Genomic DNA, 21,939 nt, shown 5'->3' on the forward strand with positions numbered 1-21,939 from the left:
CATTAAACTGCTACGCTTGGTTTGGATTGATATTACTCTTGCAAATGAGGAAAAAAGGCCAATCCAATGATCAGGAAAGCATGTAGGATTTAGGTTAAATAGGTTGAGGTCCTTGCAGAAGTTGGGCATGGCCCTTGGACCCTAGGTCTCCCAGGTGCCTCACTCACATGGGTTTCCTGCAACAAGCAATTTCAGTGGAATTTGGCTCCTGATTGCCGTTGTGGGCTCTGGCCTCCCTACGCTTGGGTTCCCAGCTGCAAACACCTGGACAGCAGCTCAGGTCCCTCCTGGACCCTGGTGTTTCATGAGAGTAGGTATGATTGGATGGGATCACATGGTGGGTTGAGCGATGAATCCTGCCGGTGTAGCTTTATCCACCTTCTGGTGACTTTTCCTTGCCAAGAACCCCAACATCCTGACATTCATTGCTTTACATACAGTCAAAAGGAGCTAGAAACTTTCTGCCTGGTAACAACGAAAAGACGTCACGTTTTATATCCATGAGAACTGTCCATTTTGCTAACGTAGGGAACATCTTTCTCAAATTCACGTCAATTTGGATAACACCAGCCTTGCTTGTACACAAAAGGGTTTTCAATGAGTTCCATCAGGAAACACAATTTTGCACCGTTTTACGCAATATTCCCAAGACAAAAATGCAGCTGGAAAGATCACCTTTTGCCAACTCTCAGGAAATGCTTTTATTTTCTTTACGTGGGAGAGAGAGAGTGAGTCTGGTGGAAGCCAGTAATGAGTCTAACTCTGTTTTTTGCTTCTGGATTACACTTAATAATATATTGATTAGGGCAGGAATTGTGAATTTGCCTGTTTGTGTAACTATGTTCTTAAAATATGCTTAGGAGCAAGCAGGGCAAAGGATAAGGCCCTCTTTCCACAAAGATGTACAAATAATAATAATAATAGTAGTAATAATAAAGTAAAATAGGCTCCACTGGGCTCTGTGTGGTTGTACTGCTTTAAACCTCTGGAGAAGCATGGGGTTTTCAGCACAGACATCTTGCCATGTGCTGATAAGGGAGAGCTGCTTGTCCAACACTGCCTCTGCTCAGGGATCACTTCCTAGCGTCTCCTAACACTGGCAGATGCCCACCGCCCATGGCGCAACTTCCATCCCCTACTGTGTGCCCTGCGAGGAAGAGGTGGGTTGCAGAGGGCAGTTTGGACACTTTCAACCAAGTGTCTAGAGATGGTGGGACAGGGCTGTTGGTGCACGTCCTTGTAGGACAGCTGCAGTGGGCTCTGAGTTATCATCAAAAGGGCACCAGCTGTAAAGGTATTTCACTTTCCATACTTACAGCTAGAATTGACCACAGAAGAAAACAGGATAGGGTGAGGTAATCTCAGGGTGTAAGAAGTAGGCTATAGGTTAGGTATGATCTATCTGGAGTGACAGTGATTAGTTACCTTACTTAGTATATTTGTAATGACATCTTTTTCTGTGTAATTAGTTGTTTACTGCGGGGCTCTGCCCTGGAGCAGCATTCTTACGGGACTGCACTGGGTCCATGCCATGGATGTCAATGCAAACGCAAGAAGACTTTTCTGTCTTTGCAAATAAACACCCAAAGCTTGGCAAGATATTTCCCCAAGAGTCTTCTCAAAAGCTTGCAAGAATTTACTTATGTTAGTTAAAAAGTACTAACGTTTACTTCTGAAAATGTGTAAGAATTACAGGCTTTAGTCTCTTCTCTTTCTGTTCGGGTTATGTTTCTTCCACTTCTGTAATTATCTGATACAAAGTTTGTATTGCATTACCTTCATTCATTGGCAGTTTTCCACGACAGAGCATTTCGGTGAAGTTCTCTCTAAATCAGGTTCTGGAAGTGCTCTGCTCCCTACGGAACTGGTCCTTGCCTCCCATCTCCTGTTAAAGGATCAACACCGGTTGAAGCAGTGTATTTTGGAAGCAAACAGAATGGTAAATAATCAAGGTGCTTGTAGCATAAATATTGTGATGTTCTGTCATCTGGGACAGCCTTGATCAATAAATGGATTGAGTTACATGGCAAGCTGTGTTGATCTTGCCAGGACTGGAGTCATTGCATGTCTCAAATCTATCATGCAAGCCAAAAGTCACCAGGCAGGTCCATGGTGATGGCACAGGCCTGAGGTCAGGATTAGCCCGTGATGTCGGGGTCCAGATCAACTCAATCTCTCGCCCTTAGACTTCACAACACAGCACCAGGCCTACACCACCCCAGTGAAGGTATTCATGGCACAGCAGTGCTCCCTTTTTATTCTTCATGTGTGAGCAAACCAACCTCAGTCATAGGCCTACACGTGCAGAGGATGTTGGTCGTTCAGCCACTTACTTAATTTTCTTGCAGATGTGCTCATGCAAAGCCATTTTTGATCTGCTTACATACGTCACGCAAGGCCAGAAGAGCTTAAAACTGTGTCACATCCCATTCAAAATACAATAGTTGCACCATGTTTGCTGACCTATAATTTTCTATCATCATCAGGGTCAATGCAAAAAAAAAGTAGCACACCCACGAACTGACCTGCACGATATCCTGGTCTCTAAATTGGAGAGACGTGGATTTGACAGATGGACCACTCAGTGCATAAGGAAATGGCTGGACAGTCGCACTCAAAGAGTTGTGGTCAAGGGCTCAATGTCCAAGTGGAGACCAGTTATGAGTGGTGTTCCTCAAGGGTCAGTACTGGGACCGGTGCTGTTCAACATCTTTGTTGGCGACATGGGCACTGGGATTGAGTGCACCCTCATCAAGTTTGCTGGCAACAACAAGCTCTGTGGAGCAGTCGACACGCTGGAGGGGAGGGATGCCATCCAGAGGGACCTGGACAGGCTGGAGAGGTGGGCCTGTGCAAACCTCATGAAGTTCAACAAGGCCAAGAGCAAGGTCCTGCACGTGGGCCGGGGCAATCACATGCATAAATACAGGCTCAACTGAGAATGGATCGAGAGCAGCACTGAGAAGCAGGACGTGGGGGTGCTGATTGATGAGAAGCTCAGCATGATCCAGCAATGTGCAATCATGGCCCAGAAAGCCAGCTGCATCCTGGGCTGCATCAGAAGAAGTGTGGCCAGCAGGGCGAGGGAGGTGATTCTGCCCCTCTACTCTGCTCTGGTGAGACCCCATCTACAGTGCTGTGTCCAGCTCTGGAGCCCCCAAAATCAGAAGGACATGGACCTGTTGAAGCAGGTCCAGAGGAGGGCCACAAAGATGATCTGAGGGCTGGAGCCCCTCTGCTGTGAGGACAGGCTGGGAGAGTTGGGGCTGTTCAGCCTGGAGAAGGCTCCGGGGAGACCTTAGATCCCCTTTCAGTACCTAAAGGGGGCCTACAGGAAAGGTGGGGAGGGACTATTTACAAGGGCATGTAGTGATAGGATGAGGGGTAATGGGGTCAAACTGGAAGAGGGGAGATTTAGATTGAACATTAGGAAGAAATTTTTCACTTTGAGGGTGGTGAGGCACTGGAACAGGTTGCCCAGAGAGGTTGTTGAGGCCCCATCCCTGGAGGTGTTCAAGGACAGGCTGGATGTAGCCTTGGGCAACCTGGTCTGGTGGGAGGTGTCCCTGCCCAAGCCAGGGGGTAGAACTGGATGATCCTTAAGGTCTCTTCCAACCCAAACCATTCTGTGATTCTATGATTCTGGGATATGGTCGGCTCCAGGCTGTGTCCACACTGGAGAGGTGGTGAGCACATCTATTTGTCGGGGTGGGTCCTTCCCATTTGTGGATTATGCACAGGCACATGCTTAAAGTGAAGTTGTGTTTTGTCAGTAACCCTAGGATTGCTTTTGTGTCTGCTTTAAGCAATGTACTAGCCTGCACTGGTTTTTAGAAACTGATTTGTACCAGGGTTAATCTAGGATAATGTTTCATCGAGTTATCTCAGATGGTGTACTGCCTTTTCACGGTTTTTTGATCCTTAACAGCGAGCCTGACAACAGTTTCCAGCAGTCACCAGCATTGCTGAGTAGATTCAGAGTTTTATGCAGTTGAATACATGTCACTTTCTTATTTCTGGAACTATAAGCAATTTCTGTGTTATTTCCTATGTTATTTCCAAATTTTCTTTTGAGATTGCTAGATGAATGCTCAGAGGAGAGACTCAGTAACTGTTCTTTGAGACTTGTATTTTTGTATATTGGTACTTTAGGCAGATGGGAGTGGGATGAGGCTGTGGAACATTAAGGTTAGCCAGACTCATGATCAGATATAGCTACCTCCAATACTCTTCACATGCCTCTCTTGGTCTCCATTCCTGACCTTGGACTATGTTGCATGGGACATGTTACTGCTCCCTGAAAGTCTCTGATAGCCCAGAGCAGGGCATTGGCTAACTTGAGCCCAATCAGCTATTCTCCAATACAAAGAGCACCCTGATACCAAATTTGAAAAATGTTAGCGTTTCTTTATTGAGAAAGTTTGCTGAAGTTGGCCCAGTTCTGTTCATGAACAGAGTAAACTCTTCTAGCTTTACAATTCTCTTTAATGCCAATTGCACAATGAAGAGACATCAGAGAAGAAGTACAAGAAATTCAGGGTTGTTCTGCAGTCTTCTGAACAAAGAAGCGGGGGAAGAATTAGTTGAGACAAACCACTCATGACCACATCTCAGTTATTTCACAATCAACATTTAGGAGCATTTATGCTTTTGTTGATTCAGTTTCACTACTGTGAATGAAACGATTGCATGAACAATTCTAGCAAGGTGTTGTGAAAAGAACTCATCGTTTCATCAAGCTTTGCTGTGTAACTCTAGCATGAGTAAAACCCCCACTAAATGTGTAATCAGAGATGCTGGAGATATCCCAGCCTAGCTGAGGGGCTTTAAACCAGGAGAGGTACAACCAGATAAGCACTGCTTTACTTATCAGGTTCTTTACTAGGGCAAGGTTCTCCAAGGTAAGGGAATCTGGCAGGAATTACACAAGAGTTGATGTTTTCTTATTGCTAAAATCAGAATGATGCTCTCTTTCCCAGTTCAGGATGCCGAGATCAGATACTTACCCTTATGCTTGGCAAGAGGTAACGGATAGAAGGTAACAACCAGCATCTTGGGCATACAGTCTGGTGGCTTGTACAGGCATGAAAGCACCAGGAGAAAGACCAGGTCAGGAGTTAGAGGAATGGTATGCACTGATATCCAAGGACATGATTAACACCAATCAAACTGCTAAGCACTGAGGTATGTGTTGCTTGCACTGTGATGCACCACAGAGAAGGTGACTCATCAGCAGAAGACCTGCACCTGTTAACAGAAGGACAGCAGTGGGGATACAGCACATTTCATGGGCTGTTTCTCTTCCTGTTATCCCAATAGCAGGATGGGTTACAGTCCTATGATTCCTCAAACAAGAAAATGAAAGCAGCGATGTTGCCTAATATTTATGAATTGTGAAGTTAACAAGATGCAGAAGCAAAATATTACACCATGGTAACATTTGACTCCTAAAGGAGACGTCAAGAAAGAGTTGGCCTCTGGACCTCAAGCAGAACCCAGAAGGCGTATGGAGGACTCAATAGCTGGCAACCCTTGCCTTCCATGTCACACTAAGGTGACCTCAGCCAGACCACTTGAATACACACATTTTGGCCCCTCTAAGAATGTGTGTGTGAGAGTGCTGATTGGTACCGTCTACTTGGTTAGAAAGTTAAATAAAATACCTTTCTGTTTCTAAATGGTCTTGAGTTTTCTTACATTAGTTCCCACAACAATACTGTAAAAACCTCCTGTGAGTGTGGTTTATACAGCTCCATTTTAAGATGCCCATTATAGTCAATCTAAAATTTGGTTGTGCACCCTACCATGTATTATGGGGTCCTGACACCGTAGGTTAATAGTAATGACTATTTACAATTCTGTTAAGTGTACAATCACAGCAGTATCGTGATGGCATTGCTCTGTCCATCTAAACTCACACGTAAGTGTCAAAACACCTAACTGTGGTCTCCTAACTTCAAATAACTCAAAGGTCTTAATTTCTTCCTTTGACTAAGCTACACAAGAGTTTCTCAGTAAAACGCTATCTGCTCTTTGTTGGCAACTTCTCTCCTTTCTATCACATGACAGGTACTGGTGCTAAATCATACACCAGCCTCTGTGCTGATACACCGCTCCAATAGCCTCGTCCCATGGCCTGAGGATGCTGGAAAAGTCTCCGCTGCCTCTATTAGTACCTAGTACTAGTACTTAGTACCTCTGCTAGATAACTGGTGCTCAGTGGAGGTAGAAGGCAGCAGACTGGGCAGTGGATGAAGTAGATGACCATACAAGTAAAAGGTGAGGTCTGTCTTGATGCTGTTGAAGGAAATCTGATGGTAGAGCAGAAAAACACGAGCTGGGTAGGGGTTTCTCCATCCATAGAGTGTTTTTTAACTCCTCTCAGGACGCACACTGGCATTGCCCTCTACACAACCTGTAAAATCCATCTTATGTAGGCGGATTTTTGCAGTCATGGGAGTGGGAAGACATTTTCAAAAGCCCAAAATAGACACAGGGACAGAAGTCTCTTTAGGAAGGACAGGCAGGGGAGATGAGGAGGGGGTGTTGCCCTCTATGTCAATGACCAGCTGGGGTGCATGGAGCTCCACCTGGGGATGGATAAGGAGCCGACCAAGAGCTTATAGGTCAGGACTCTAAAGGGAACACAGGGGCAGGTGATATGAGAGTGGGGGTCCGCTACAGGCTGCAGGACCAGGAAGACTGAGCAGATGAGGCCCTCTATAGACAGATAGGAGCAGCCTCACATTCACAAGCCCTGGTACCCATGGGGGACTTCAGCCACCCCGATATCTGTTGGAGGGACAAAGCAGCAGGGCACAAGCAATCCAGGAGGTTCCTGTTTTGATAATAACTTTTTTCTCCAAGTGACAGAGGAGCCATCAAGGAGAGGAGTTATGCTGGACCTTGTTCTCACCAACAAGGAGGGGCTGCTGGGGAATGTGAAGCTCAAGGGTAACCTTGGCTGCAGTGACCATGAACCGGTGGAGATCAAGATCTTTAGGGCAGGAAGGAGGGCGCATAGTAGGCTCACTAACCTGCACTTCAGAAGATCGGACTTTGGTTTCTTCAGGGGTATGCTTGGTTAGAGTACCAGGGGATAAAGCCCTGGAGGGGAGAGGGACCCAAGCAAACTGGTTAGTATTCAAGGAGCACCTGCTCCAAGCTCAGGAGTGATGCATCCCAGCTAAGAGGAAGTCAGGCAAAAAAGCCAGGAGGTCTGCATGGATGAACAAGGAGCTCCTAGACACACTCAAAAGCAAAAAAAAAGAGGCCTTCAGAGGGTGGAAGCGAGGACAGGAAGCCTGGGAGGAATATAGAGAAACTGTCTGAGCAGCCAGGGGTCAGGTTACACAAGCTAAAGCCCGGATAGAGTTAAATCTGGCCAGGGACATGAAGGGCAATACAAAAAACTTCTATAAGTGTGTCAGTGATAAAAGGAAGACTAAGGAAGGTGTGGACCCTCTCCAGAAGGAAAGGGGACACCTGGTCACCCAGGATATGGAGAAGGCTGAGGTACTCAATGACTTTTTAGCCTCACTGTTCACCGTTGGGAGAGGGACCTTCTGCAAGGACACATAATGATAAAACGAGGGGTAATGGCTTCAGAATGGAAGAGGGGAGATTTAGATTAGGTATCAGGAAGAATTTTTTCCCTGTGAGGGCGGTGAAACTCTGGCCCATGTTGCCCAGAGAAGCTGTGGCCGCCCCATCCCTGGAGGTGTTCAAGGCCAGGTTGGATGGGGCTTGGAGCAACCTGGGCTGGTGGGAGGTGTCCCTGTCCATGGCAGGGGGGTTGGAATTATATGATCTTTGAGGTCCCTTCCAACCTAAACCATTCTGTGATTCTATGATTCCGTGATTCTATGATTCTGTGAAGTAAGGTAATGAAACAGCGAGGGCCTTGGTCACACCCACTGTCAGGAAGATAGCGCCCACACATGCAGTCCCTTTGTGTCATCAGTTATGGCACTGATAGAAAATTACAGTCTGTGGGATGGAGTAACACACGCATGTTTTGGGCTGCGTTTCACAACTTGCATACTGCTCATAGACTATGGCGGGTATGAACATTAGAAGTCACCCTAATCCGTGGCCAGGAAATGTATACTCAAACAGAGCACCTAGCAACCAACCGAAGGCTCGGGTTTTTAGGTGGCTACCAAGCAGTTACAGAAAGGCGTAGGTTGTAAGGTTGCGGGCTGGAGGTGGAGAACGAACACCTTTACTCTGCATAATACCTGTCGCTTCAGCCAAACAGAGGCGTTGCACAAGTTCTCCTCCGCTCTGCCATCCATCGGCAAGACATTGAGCTTGGTGCTTTTCCAGAAAATGTTGCAGAGGTTTTGCAAACTGCCTGTTGCAAATACAATACCACTTGGCTGTAAGGGCTATGTGGGGGTTGCCTTGGCCACTGTCACTTTTGAAGAGTGTTGTAACCCCTGAGTGTCTCCCACCCAGGCAGCCAGTGAAGCCTGACCTGTCCTTGGTGTGTCTATGGAGAGGTCAGCACGCTCCTGAGGTCTTGCAAAGCTAGTGGAGCCCAAGTCCTTTCATTGCCCCAGGAGCTCTTCTAAGAGGCATTCCCAAGGGCCCCTGGGAGTTAGGAAATGGCCCTTACAAAGAAAAACTTTTGACATTTTTTTGCTGCAGCTGTCATGAGCTTAAAGTGCAACTCCATAGCTGAAATTCCTCGCCGCACCACTCCGGCTGCTTTTGGGAACATAATCCTTTGCAAGCACGAAAGTCATGACCACATGGCCAAGCAGAGGAAGTTACCAAAGATATGACCAGCACGCACATGGCTTAATTGGAGGTCACGCGATGTGGTCCAGCGTGGTGCCAACGTAGCAGGGCTGTGACACAACGTGCTCTTTTTAACACAGGTGATAGAGCTGCCACCATTCACGCCACCAGCCTGATCAGATACGACAGTGGGCTCTGCCTGGTAATGTATTTTCCTCCACATCATTCAGATTTGCGTTGGAGCTATCCCGAGGGTGAAAAAGCATCGGTTGGTTTTTTTTTTCTTGGTAACTTGCTTCTTGGTAATACCATAGAGAGGGTTACTAGGAATATTTCAGAGGGCAGATGTGTCTCACAGTGTGGGAGACCCATTGGGAGGAGGAAGAAGGTGGGTAGAGAGTAACCAGATGTCTGGTGTAAAGATTTGCAACCCATGCTACTGAGCTGAAGTTAACCTCTAAGTTTTAAGAGCCTGGTGAAGTGTTAGAAATCATATAAAATATTGACTGTGCATGTTAAGAATAGATCTCTCCTCTGGACAGGAGTCTCTAAGGCGATCAGAAATGTTTCTGTTTTTTTCAGGCTACACTTATTTAATAAACAGCCTCCCTATAAGGCTCTACCATTTGTATGTCGTAGGAACATTTTGTTAATAGTGGCTTTCTTGGTGCAAAAGCTAAGCAATAAAGAAACAGCAAAAGTGTAGATATAGTCATAGCCCAGCCAATCTAATGCGTTCCTTGCATAGTGTAAACTCTTACTCCAGATTAAGTGGCCTGATGGCATTTACTATCGCTTTAGTTCTTGCATTATAAACTTTTTTCTCTTCTTTTTACCATTAAAAATACAAAAATGGGTCTTGTCTAGTACCAGATCCAGTCTGTACAGAGGAGTATGAAGAGCCTTGTGTGGACTCTAATGGAAGCTGGAGATGGGAATCCCCTCCGCTTCCCTGGCCCAGACCATGATATACAGCTTCACATACATAAAGAACTTAACGCACCATAACCAAGTAGAAGCAGACATTCATAACAATGTTATATAATAATAATGATAATATTAATAATAATATTTTACACAGACACAAAATGTGGCTGTTTATTGCAATCCTGGTTTTGATACAAGCACCTACGAACTCAGCAGACGCCATCGAGCAGAAAAAGGCTATAAATCCTGAGACTTCCATGAATGTTGTAAGTCAGAAGTTTGAATTTGCCCTCTGTCTGAAAGTTTGCGGACGTTTGTCTGGGGGAGAGAGGGATGGAGGGTACGTATGTGGAGAGGGCTCAGGTCACCACGTGTGCTGGTTTTGTCAAGCAGTGCGACATGACGTTGCCTCCGTACCATCATTAACAAGCCCTGCTTCCTGAAGGAGTCCTCTTCCTCCTAGTGGTATTAAGTGCAATTATCAGCAATCCAGCTCAATCCAGCCTGGATTCAATCAGACTTCTTCCTGGAGGGTAGAAAGCTGTGCGTGGCTCCTCTCTTTCAGCTGCAGCAGATTGCTTGAAGCAAGTCCTGAAGGTGTCTGAAAGTGGGTTTAGATGGTCCCAAGGCACGGGCAATAAAATTCCTGAAATTTACCCCTTCTGTCAAATGTGTGACAAACTGACCACACAGCGATGTGTATGCAGGATCACAGCCGGATTTCAGCAGACTAAAACTTCCCAATCTGTGGAGTTTTCGGCGTAAATAAAGCACAGGCAGAGCCTCAGGAGCCCTGCGACAGATCCTACGGGGCTCGTCCTATTGCCCTTCCAGTCAGTCCAGCTCGGCAGGTTCAATATGCCCTGCCATATATCTGCCCTGCACACCGGCTCAGAGCATGACATGACATGTCCTGCCACCGGTGTCAGCTGTCAGTAAATCCCTTCGGTTTCAATCTTTTTTTTCTTGGAAGCATTTCAAATGCATGTGCTGCTGCGTGCTGCAGAGGAGCCCTGCTGTCGCCGAGCTCTCCTCCAGCTCGCAGGCGCGAGCCCGCGGCTAAGTGTCTCCTCTTCCCTTGGGCACCTCACAGTGATTCAGACAGACCATCCTCTCTCAGAAAGTCTCAAAAAGCTGATCCAGAGACACCCCCAGCAAAGCAATGTCCCAGCTGCCACAGCCTTTTGGTTTTGCAAAGGCATCCCAGCAGATGAGGGATGCCCTCTTCGAGTCAAATGAGCACCTCGGCTACGGAAAGTTTTCTACCTGGGTTTTTCTTTCCTCAGAGCCAAATGATCTGCCACAGAGGGTACCCCAGTGAGGAGTACGAAGTCCTGACTCGCGACGGCTACTACGTCAGCCTGAACAGAATTCCTCACGGGAGAGAAAATCCTAGGAGCGGAGGTATGGCTCTATTTCACAAGGAAGCCAGCAAAACAAAAACAAACGGACAAACAAAACCCTTAACACAACAAGCAGGTGAAGTGATGAACCTTAACAGGCCAGAAGAGTATTTATTGTTAAAGCAAAAATACCAAACCCACGGTACTTCTCCAATTTACCATCAAGGCTTTAGCAGCCAGCATAGGAAAGCGTGCATGCAGCACAGCAACCGCCTTTCGTATCAAGCAGAGATTTGGTTTTAAGGCTCAGAGGGTGCAGGCATATCTGAAGAGAGCTCCTCGCTTAGTTTTTTCCCCATAAACTTCTGACTTTGGGGCTTGAACGATCTCAGGGATGAGCCAGAACATCTGAGCTTCCACATGGTTGTTGTCAGCGGTCACAGTGCTGAGCTTGTGGGAATGAGCACCTGAGGTCTGAACATCTGTCCCCCCCTGAGGGGGGACATCTGCAGCCCTCCAGCCTGAGACAACCACCTGGGCAACCACCACAAGATGGCTACAGCAAGGTCACCAGGAATGATGTTTCTCTTCACCAAGAAACATCATTAAAATGGACATTTTACATCCTCTAGCAGTGCAAGAAAGAGGCTTTATTGGCCTGAATGTGGAGTGAGTAAGTAGGGAAATTCTGGTTCCATGAAACGTGCTGTTTCTTTCACATCCAGGGGCCAAGCCGGTCGTGTTTCTCCAGCACGGGTTCCTCGGAGAAGCCAGCCACTGGGTGGAAAATCTGGCTAACAACAGCCTTGGCTTCATACTAGCAGACGCCGGCTATGACGTCTGGCTGGGCAACAGCCGGGGGACAAGTTGGTCACGGAGACACCAGCACCTTTCAGCTGACCAGGTTGAATTCTGGGATTTCAGGTAGGCTGTAGCGGATTACAAAAACATGGCAAACTTCTCTGCCTGTCGCTAAACTCTAGGCAGAGGTGGATGCCTCCAAGCAAGCAAGTCAGAGCACCTAATCCCTGGGTATGGGCCTCCCCCAGACCTCCCGGTGATGTGCCTGGGGAGGATGGAGGTACCTGCTCAGACATGCCTGCTGACATGGTGCCAACACCTCCCTGCAGCCGCCCGGCCCTGCCAAGGTGCCGGCGGAAGGATACCCATCCGGCAGAGACATCAGCCCTATCTTGTGGCCTCCATGGGGACATCCCCAGCCAAGCCTCCCCAGCAAGGTGTCTACAGGCATCATTGCAACCTCACCTTCTAGAGATTGTCCACCGAAACCTTGTCCCCAAGAACAGCATTTTAAGCTGCTGGTGGTGCTCCAAGTTGATCTTCAGAGCACTCCTGGATTTCCCAAGCTCATAAACATGCTTTCAGTAAAATAAGCCAATAAAGTAGGTCCGCATTTCACCACATCACATTAAAAGGCACATGAGCAGGAAATGGTGCTCCATTCCCCGCTGGGAAAGAGCATCTCTAGGAGCAGAACTGGTGGTGTATTCCTGATGAGAACCATCTCTGGGTCTGCAGAGCTGCTGTGTATTGCACCTGCATGCACAGCTGCTCAGGCTCTGCACAGTTTCTTTACCATTAACCGTGGTTATGGGAGGACTAAGCCCTTTCAGGGAAGGATGAGGCCAGGGCAAGAAGGATGCCTTCAGACTCTGTGCAGTTTTGCCCAGCACAGGGCTCTCCCAGCTCATAGGAATTTTCTTCTGGAAAATCAGCCACAGATGTTAAGCCCTTCAGTATGCGAGCAATGCAAGGCAACCAAAATTCACAGCTAAGTTTGCTCTGCTTGTGTTACCTTATAACCAACGCACTACTCCTGTGTTGCAGCTTTCATGAAATGGCAATGTACGACCTCCCAGCCATGATCGACTTTGTTCTGCAGAAGACTGGGCAGAAGCAGATCTATTATGTTGGCTACTCACAGGGCTGCACGATCGGTGCGTTAGAAGGGGCTGCTCATCAGGTTGCCTGGACCACCTTGAAAATGTTAATTTTGGTGTTTGTAAGCAGAAAGCGGAGAGGTCCCATCTTTGTGGGCTGCTGAGCAGGCACGCTAGGTAGAAGGTCTGCATCGCAGTGAGAGGTCCCGCAGCAGCCATGCTTTCCATACAAGGCATCTGGGAGGACCAGCATGCTCCTAGGGTAGTAAGAAAGCTCCTGGTGACCTCAGTAAGCTCCTCGCTGCCACTGGAGCAACTATAGTTCAACCTAGAAAACTAGATTGCAGTGCTCCACATCAAAAGCATTTTGCATGAAGGTCACAGCTTCTGCTTTCCAGTGAAATGCAGGGTGCTTCTTTTCGCCAGCTGGGCCATCAGCGGTATGAGATAACCTCTGTGACAATTATACCCTTTAGCAGTGGTTGATGGAAGATGACAGTACTGTTCCCTTCACCTGGTGAATGGTGCAGGACTTTCCATCAGTAGTACTCATTGAAATGCCTCATGAGCTACTTCTAGACATAGGAATAACAGCATTGTCTCCTTTTGGACATCTCTAGCGCTAACATTAAGCAGAAAGGTGGCAAGAGATCCCAGATGTCTAACTGGAGATAATGCCAGCTAAATAGATCTGGGCAGCGGGTCCAAGCAAACCTTCAGAGTAAGGACCTGAAGACAGATCGACCAAGTCTCAGGTTGTTTTTCTATTTTCTCAGCATTCATTGCGTTTTCATCCATGCCAGAACTGGCTCAGAAAATCAAAATGTTTTTTGCCCTGGCTCCAGTCCTGACAATCAAGCACGCCAGAAGTCCCATCATAAGAATGTCCTTCCTTCTGGACAGGCAATTCAAGATGTTTCAGGTAGGGGACTACTCCGTGCTCTCCTCCCCTGAACACACCAGTGCTAGAAAAGGGATCATGCCCAGAGGCAGTCCCCGGGGCTATCCTATGCGGCAGAAAAGAGTTAATTCCTGTTAGTTTATAAGCAGAGACACAATTCAGGTGCAGGTGCACTCCTGTGTGGTCACTTTGTTGAGTGCACACCTGCCTTCCATTTGTAGGATCTTCAGGTGTTGGAACTGGTCTTTCTATGGGGGCACTTGTTGAATTCGCAGACGGACCTCCTGGAAATGAGGAGCTTTGCTGTGTTGAGTTTAATGGCAGTGAAAAATGAATCCAACACTTGAGGGATGCAAGTGGAAAGAGAAGAGCCCTGAATATTTATTTCCCTGGTGTGCATTCAATCAATACCACCTCCTGCCATGAGCTTTACACATCTCGGCAAGGCAGGAGGTAATGAGGAGCGGGTTTGATCTCTGTGGGCACCCTGTGCCACACATCCCCTCGCCACCCAGCTGGTGGGACAGCTCATGGGGAGACCGGCTGGAGGCAGGCTGGGGGAGGCAGTCTGAGGGATGCAAGGGAAATGCAAGAAATCAACTTTGCCCTTGGCTTCTGCAGCTTCTGCTGGGCAGAACGGACGCCTCACTGCGGATGAGGAAGCTGTGGAGGTTTCTCCCCACGCTGTGCAGCCATCCACTGATGTACAAGCCCTGCGCCAACCTCCTCTTTCTGCTGGGTGGCTACAATGAGAAGAACCTCAACATGGTGGGTGCGCCAGCCTGCATGGGGATGAGGGATCTGGAGCCTGCTGGGTCTGCCAATCCTCCCTGCCTGCTGCCTGTCCTCTCCCTGCCAAACACCCTGCCCAGCCTGCCATGGCCACTTACACACAGCGCTCATGGGCAAGCAGATGTTGCAAGGGCAATGCGCGTCCCTCTGCCAGATCCATCCCTCGCTGCTTCTCCTCCCTGGGCAGGAAAAGTCTTCAGGCTCTGCTGGGTGAATGTCAGTGGCCAGGTGGCACCTGATAGCATCTCTGAGTGAGGGCTGCCGGTCACAGAGACCAGCTGTACCTCCCACCAGCCACCCCTGGGGTGCAGCCCCTGCTACTGCCCACTCTACATCAGGTCTGCTAAAGCAGCACCTGGATGACCGGGGGTAGTTACTAAGGTCATGAGCACAGTCCCTGAGCCCAGATGAGGTATCCACAGGAGTTAGGGGTACCTCATCCTTCATCATCCATTCTCCCCCTGGAGCTGTCTCGGAGCAATTGGTTTTTAACAAAAATTACATTCCTGAACCTCACCCAACTCTCCAGGCAGTGTGACTCAGCAGTGGCTGTTTTGGAAAATTCATCATCTGGCAACTACAGTTCCTCACTCCTGTCCATTGGGAAGCAATGATAGCTTGAATATTGGTCTACTGGAAGGTCTAGTGATCTAGTGGAAGGTGTCCGGGCCCATTGGCAGGGGCGTTGGAACTAGATGATCTTTAAGATCCCTTCCAACCTAAACCATTCTATGATTCTGTGAATATGTTTCCTTGCAGACACGGCTGGATGTGTACACATCCCACTATCCAGATGGAACATCTGTCAAAACCATGATACACTGGGCCCAGGTAGGTTGCCTGAAACCCAGAAGGGATGGTACCCTCACTGAGAGTCTGGAGTGTCCAGGGCAGATGTGAGAGGTCGAGGATCTTGGACATTAGCAGCTTGTGAGAAAACAAAGGCAACAAATCAGGCATACAGAAGCGGCGCTGGATGCAGGATGAGCTGTCCTGGTCCCTTTGGGGACCGGGAAACACTGGGGTGTGCGTGCTGGGCTGTGCCAGGCAGGACAAGGGAAGGGATGTGGACGCCACAGCTGGATGCTGAGGTCAGTTTGGGGTCCCCAGGGATCCCCAAGGCAGAGTGAGCCCAGGGACACTGTGGTGATAGTGGGCGGAAGCCAGGGCATACAAGGACAGACTGGGGGAGCTGGGCCTGCTCAGCTGGAAATGAGGAGGCAAAGGGGGATCCAATGGCATTTCCCTCTTCCCAAAGGGGTCCCAGAGATGCCAGGGCCGGACTCTGCCAGTCTGAGCAACCTGCTGCATCTGTGGCATCAGCCCTGCTGGAATCGGGCCAGGATGTAGACCCCCCACCCTGGTGCCTCCTTGCAGAGCCAAATTATAGGAAATGGGGAAGGCAAGAGAGGTCTTCTTAATCAGCGCAACTATTGTGTGGGTATCTGAGCTTTTGCCCCAGCACAGAAGCAACTCTTATAATAACTTGGCTCACTGATGTCTCTGTACTCTGAGCCCAAAGTATCATGAGAGGGTAAGGATAAGCCGGTTGTTAAAGGAAAACTCACCAACACGAAGTCCTCTGTCAGCATCCTGCACACACAGTGCAGCTGGTGATGAGCAGGTTTTCAGAGGCACAAGCGTTGCACCGGGGCAGCCAAAGAGTCACGTGCAACACCTTGGTTTGTCAACCCATAGCTGGGGACAGGCATGGAGCTGGAGATCAAAGCATCAGCCTGTCGAAAAAGGTAGAAAGACTGGCTTTGCAGGGATGCCACCTCCTGTGCAAACACCATCTCATGATGTCGTCCTGCCAGGAGGCCAGGAGATGCCGGATGCACGTAGCAGCGCTCGCTGGCCTCCCACTGCAGATCTATCCTCTTCTCCCAGGTGTTGAAGTCAGGAGAATTCAAAGCCTTCGACTATGGCAGCGAAAACCCAACCGTGTACCATCAGGTAGGAGGCTGCAGCAGCAATGCTGGTGGCTGGAGGTGCCAGGGGGCTGTCCTGGGTGGTGCAGGGATGGTCTGGCTTGCAGGGGTTGGCTACGATGACGGTTCCTGAGAGCCCTCTGTGTCCCTCCAGGAGACACCTCCCTCCTACCGGGTAGAGATGCCCGTGCCCACCGCAGTGTGGTCAGGGGGAGCGGACTGGGCGGCTGACTGGAGGGATGTACACCTACTGCTGCCCCGCATCACCCACCTCGTCGCCTACAACCACATTCCCGACTGGAACCACTGGGACTTCATCTGGGGCTTGGACGCTCCAAGGCGCCTCTACAGCAGCATCCTGGAGATGATGGAGGGGTCCTGGTAGAGCGGCGGGCTCCCCTCTCCGTCAGCCAGGACAGCCCGTGGAGGCAGTGGGACATTCCCTGCTGTCCCCTCCTTCATGCTGTCCTGACACGCTTGTGGTGACAGTGCTTCCCATCCATCCCTTGGTCGTCAGGGTTTGTCCTCCCCCTTGCTTGGGAACTCCTTAGGGACACTGGCAGGGTAGTGCCAGGGTCAACCAAGGCGTTGTGGCAGGCAGGAGCCACCGGCCGGGCACCCTGCATAATGGTGGAGCCATGTCCTGGGCTGCACGTAGGGGATGTGGGGAACCCTGCCGGTGGCTGCCCAGTGCGTCAGGGATTACAGCACCCAACCCACAAAGAGATGGGAGGGAGCTGGGCTTGTTGGGTCTGCCTGTGGGGAGCCAGGGGGGGTTGGAGAGCAGCCCTCGATTGCTGCATGGGCAGGGGTGGAAGGGATGGATGAGGCCAAACCCTTCTCAGCAGCGACAGGCGAGGCAATGAGGGGCCCTGGCCCCAGATCGCAGCCCAGATTTGAGATTGGATGTGGGGAAACCTTCTTCCCCCAGGCAGGTTCCCAGGGAGGCAGAGGGTGTCCATCTGGTGGGGGTTCAGGACTCAGCTGGGCCAAGCCAGGCACTTTCCTGCACTCTTCGATCCTGGGGCTGAATAGCAGGAGATCCCCGGGGATGGCTGTGAGGGTCAGCACGAACATACCAGCAATGCCCATCCTCCATCCCTGGGAGCCAGCAGTCCCAAATGCCCCAGGGCCAGGTCACAAGGCCACCGTCCCCCCACGATAACACCACCAGGCTGGTGTCCCATGGTGATGCACAGTCCCCCTTACCCCCCATGCAGTCCCACCCTGCTGCTTGCTGGAAAACCCAGCAAGAGGCGGGGAAAATCCTTCCAGAATAAATGCTCAAAGGGGATTTCAGGAATGTGTGCCACAGCTCTGACACCCACGGCTCTTCCTTGCGTGTAAATATTTTCAGGGGGGGCTGCCCATACCCAGGGCCACGGCGATACATGCTGCTTGCCCATGGCGGTGGGATGACCGGGGTGGCTGGGTGTGCTGCTCAGCAGGGTGGCACAGTGGGTGCTGCCCAGGGGTCCCAGCTGGGAGCACCCCGCTGGTACCTGCAGGAGGTGGGCAGGAGGCAGGGACATCCCCCAGGCAGCACGGGGAGGGGAGGGGAGGGGGGGGGAATGATCACGGGCAAAGAATCACCAGGCAGTCTCGGGGCTGGAGACCTTTATTCATGGCCACAACAGCCACCAGTGCCGGCAGCTCTTGCTGGTGGCACCAGGACATGCAGGGCCAGGCCAGCTGGGTGGTAGACCAGTCGGAGGCATCCAGCAGCTCCTCCACCTTGCCTGGGCTGGCTGGCCACGCCACGGGGCAGCTGCCGGTGCAGGATGGGAAGAGAAGGAAGGTGGTGAGGTGGCCCCCAGGGGTGTCCCCCGCTGCAAGAAGTGTCCCCTCTCCCACTTCTCCACCTGCAACCTGGCGCTTGGTCCCACTCACTGAAGCCATTGACCCACCAGGAGAAGCCCCACCAAGCGTCCCCACTCGCTTCCCGCTACTCCCACACTCGGGGGGGCGGGGCTTGGAGGGGAGGGGCGTGGTCTGGCTGGAGGGGGCGGGGTGGCCGGGTGGGGGCGGGGCGGGGCCGGGCGGGGGCGGGGCCGGGCGGGAAGGGGCGGCTCCGGGGAGATCGGTGCGGGGCGCCATGGCGGAGGGCGGCGGGCGGCGGGTGGTGGCAGTGGGCGCCGGGCTGGCAGGACTAGGGGCGGCACGGCAGCTCCGCGGCCACGGCTCCCTCTGCCTGCTGGAGGCGGCGGCCCGCGTCGGGGGCCGCGTCTGCACCCGCCCCTTCGGTACGGGGAGGGGGGAGAGGCCCCGGGGGGGGGGGGTGGCGCTGGGGGATGGGGTGTACCGGGGCAGGAAGGGGGAGCTGCACCTGAATACCGCCCCCCTCGTGGGGCCCGTCCTGAGTGGGATGGATACGGCACTGGGGGTCTCTGGTCCCATGGGTGCAGTGGGACCAAACTGGAGCCAGCCATGGGTGGCACAGGGGCAGGACTGGGGCAGAGGCAGGTCTGCTGGCTCCAGCGCTGGGGGGGGGGCACATGGGGTCCTGCCACACGTATGCCATGTGGTGACCCCCCTCCTCTCCTCCCCGCAGCGTCGGGGCTGGCGGAGATGGGGGCGCACTGGATCCATGGTCCCTCACCGGGGAACCCCATCTTCCGCCTGGCCACCAGCTACGGCCTGCTGGGCCCGGAGGCTGCCCGGGAGGAGAACCAGCAGGTGGAGGCGGGGGGCCATCCCCCGCTACCCTCCATCACCTACGGCAGCTCAGGGAGGCTGCTGAGCTCCCGGGTGGTGAGCGAAGCCCGTGACCTCTTTGACGCCCTCCTGGCCTCTGCCCGCGCTTTTCAAGGGGCCGAGGAGCCGCCGGCGCCCAGCGTGGGACAATACCTGCGGGCTGAGATTGCCCGGAGGTTCCCCGCTTTGGGGGGGGGCGAGGAGGACACCCAACGGCTGCGGCTGGCTGTCCTTGCCGCTTGCCTCAAGCTGGAGTGTTGTATCAGCGGGACCCACAGCATGGACCTGGTGGCCTTAGAGCCCTTCGGGGAGTATGTGTCCCTGCCCGGCCTGGACTGCACCTTCCCGGGGTAAGCACGGGGCTTGGGAGTGGGGGGACAAGGAAGAGGATTTCTGGGGGCACACCTCCTCCCCAGCAGTACCTCCTCCCGCAGCGGCTACAGCAGCTTGCCCGATCGCATGTTCTCGGCTCTGCCAGAGGGCACCGTCCTGCTCAACAAGGCCGTGAGGACCATCCAGTGGAAAGGGTCCTTCCGTGAGGAAGGGGATGAGGCCAGAGACTTCCCCGTCCGGGTGGAGTGTGAGGATGGAGACGCCTTCCTCGCCGACCACGTCATCGTCACCGTCCCGCTGGGTGAGGACACCAAGGGCTTTCCTTGCCCTACCTGTCACCTCCAACCAGTTGGTGTGGTTAGAGACAGGCAGGTGGAGGGCAGTGACTTGCCCAAACCCCTTCCCAGCCTCTGCTATTCCACGCAGAGGAGGCTGGGAAGGGGTTTGGGGAGGGGAAAGTATCTCAGACCCCATTTCAGAGCACAGTGAACAGAGCTGCCCCATCTCCCGCCCGCAGGTTTCCTCAAGGAACACCATGAGGACTTCTTCCAGCCTCCCCTGCCTGAGTGGAAAGTAGAGGCCATTCGCCAGCTGGGTTTTGGCACCAACAACAAGATCTTCCTGGAGTTCGAGCAGCCTTTCTGGGAACCCCAGCAACAGCTCCTGGAAGTGGTGTGGGAGGATGAGTCGGCCCTTGAGGAGCCCAGCACTGACCTGGAAGCCAACTGGTTCAAGAAGCTCATTGGATTCGTGGTCCTCCAACCACCGGAGCAGTATGTGGCCAGGAGTGTCAGCAAAGGGGTATTGTGGGTGGAGGGTTCAGGCATGTTCTGGGCAATGTGAAGGAGAATCTTGGTCATATCTAGAGCTTCAAGTCCTTCTCGGGATTGCTGGTAGCCCATGAGGCAGTGGGGCTCACAGGGCAAGGAGGGCATAAGGCAGCTCTCGGCCCCATCTTTCCTCCCCAGGCATGGGCATGTCCTCTGCGGCTTTATCGCAGGGAAGGAGTCGGAATACATGGAGACGCTAAGTGATGCAGAGGTTCTCAGCACCATGACACGCGTCCTCCGCACATTGACAGGTACCACCACCTCCTCCACCCTTGTCACCCCAACCCCCCCCAGGGAAAACACCCACATGGATTTCTGGATCCTGCCAAAAATCCACACCTGCAGGGAATCCATGCCTGCCTGCTCCCAGAAGTGTGCTCAGGTCCCGGTGGCACAGCGCTCCCTATACCCGGGGCTCCTACAGCTACGTGGCCGTCGGCAGCTCAGGGAAAGACATAGACATGTTGGCTCAGCCCCTGCCTGAAGACCCCAAGGACCCCCAGGTAATTGCTTTACACAACTGTAGGGAGTGAGGGGACCCCCTGGGCATGGGGACAGAGGGGCAGGGGTGGGAACAGGGTGCCTCAGGCTTTGAGGAGCACAGGGAGGTGGCATTCCCCACTCCTGCTCTGTTCAGGGGTCACTGATGCTCAGGTCACCAACCAACCCCACCTTGGTTCTTCCTGCTGAGCTCCGTGGGGGTGGGGGAAACCCCATTTTCATGAAATCTGGGGACATGTAGCTCCTTCCAGCTACTTCCCAGCATCCTCACAGCACAGGGTAGGTTTCTAAGGAAGGGAAGGTGCCTGCTCCTCGGTCTTTAGATGGCTGTACAGTGGGTCATGCATCTGCGTGGTGCCGAAGAGCAGGGAGATGAGGCTGGTTTAGTACAACCCAGTGTCCCTGCTGGGCTGGGGGAGGCTGCAGGCCCCTGGCGCTCACCTGCCATCTTGCCGCAGCCTCTGCAGCTCCTCTTTGCCGGCGAGGCCACCCACCGCACCTTCTACTCCACCACCCACGGGGCCCTGCTGTCGGGCTGGCGAGAGGCTGAGCGGCTCAACCAGCTCTTCGAGGCAACCAGCCCAGCTCCTCGGGTCTGAGGTGGGAAAATAAAACTCATGCTTTCGCAGGTTGCTTGGTGGTCAGTCTCCTTTATTGAGAAACCCGAGCTGGCGGAGGGATGGCAGAGGCTTCTCTCTCTCTCTCCAGTGTAGGGGGGATGGATGCAGCTCCTTGGCTCGGCTCCAGCGGGGAAAAGGGTGCAGCGGCGTTAATACCAGTTGGTGCTGGCGATCAGGAAGCGGGTGTCGTCCAGCGGGGTCTGCGTCGGGCCTGGCTCCAGGGTGGGCTGAGGGGCTGAGGGCGGCTGGGGGGCAGGTTGGGGCCCGGGCCCCGCGGTCCGGGGGGTGCCGGGCCCCGCGGGGGGCACTGAGTGCCCTTCGCGGGGCCCGGCACCCCCCGGGCCGCCAGGACCCACCGTCGGGCCCCCCGTAGGCCCCACAGGCTCCGTAGGCCGCGCCTCTGCCATGGCGCTGAGGAGGA

The 21,939-nt window shown here is 52.4% G+C and overlaps 2 protein-coding genes and 1 long non-coding RNA gene across 4 annotated transcripts; 2 read left to right on the forward strand and 1 right to left on the reverse strand.

Annotated features, from left to right (window-relative positions):
- Window positions 1–9,833: 9,833 nt before the first annotated feature.
- LOC309674132 (lipase member M-like) lies at window positions 9,834–16,925 on the forward strand (the record flags this gene model as incomplete). Its single annotated transcript, XM_082486072.1, has 9 exons — window positions 9,834–9,938; window positions 10,959–11,076; window positions 11,741–11,939; window positions 12,864–12,973; window positions 13,693–13,838; window positions 14,439–14,585; window positions 15,369–15,440; window positions 16,500–16,565; window positions 16,695–16,925. The coding sequence occupies 9 exons, from the start codon at window positions 9,834–9,836 to the stop codon at window positions 16,923–16,925; spliced, it is 1,194 nt and encodes a 397-aa protein (XP_082342198.1).
- A 1,710-nt stretch (window positions 16,926–18,635) lies between these two features.
- Window positions 18,636–21,531, forward strand: PAOX (polyamine oxidase; the record flags this gene model as incomplete). Of its 2 annotated transcripts, XM_082486053.1 has the most annotated exons (7): window positions 18,636–18,783; window positions 19,092–19,584; window positions 19,669–19,868; window positions 20,085–20,340; window positions 20,536–20,648; window positions 20,743–20,900; window positions 21,357–21,531. In XM_082486053.1, the coding sequence occupies 7 exons, from the start codon at window positions 18,636–18,638 to the stop codon at window positions 21,495–21,497; spliced, it is 1,509 nt and encodes a 502-aa protein (XP_082342179.1). In that variant the 3' UTR covers window positions 21,498–21,531. The 2 variants fall into 2 exon arrangements, with proteins under 2 accessions (XP_082342179.1, XP_082342180.1); XM_082486054.1 differs by lacking the exon at window positions 20,536–20,648 and having other exon boundaries at window positions 20,649–20,900.
- Window positions 20,073–20,801, reverse strand: LOC309674114. The gene is made up of 3 exons (XR_014269364.1): window positions 20,737–20,801; window positions 20,282–20,397; window positions 20,073–20,129 (listed from the first exon to the last, which is right to left on the reverse strand). It is a non-coding gene; the product is annotated as an uncharacterized lncRNA (long non-coding RNA).
- Window positions 21,532–21,939: the final 408 nt, after the last annotated feature.

This window comes from Vanellus vanellus, assembly GCF_965231255.1.
Source record: "Vanellus vanellus genome assembly, chromosome: 7".
Lineage (NCBI taxonomy): Eukaryota > Metazoa > Chordata > Aves > Charadriiformes > Charadriidae > Vanellus > Vanellus vanellus.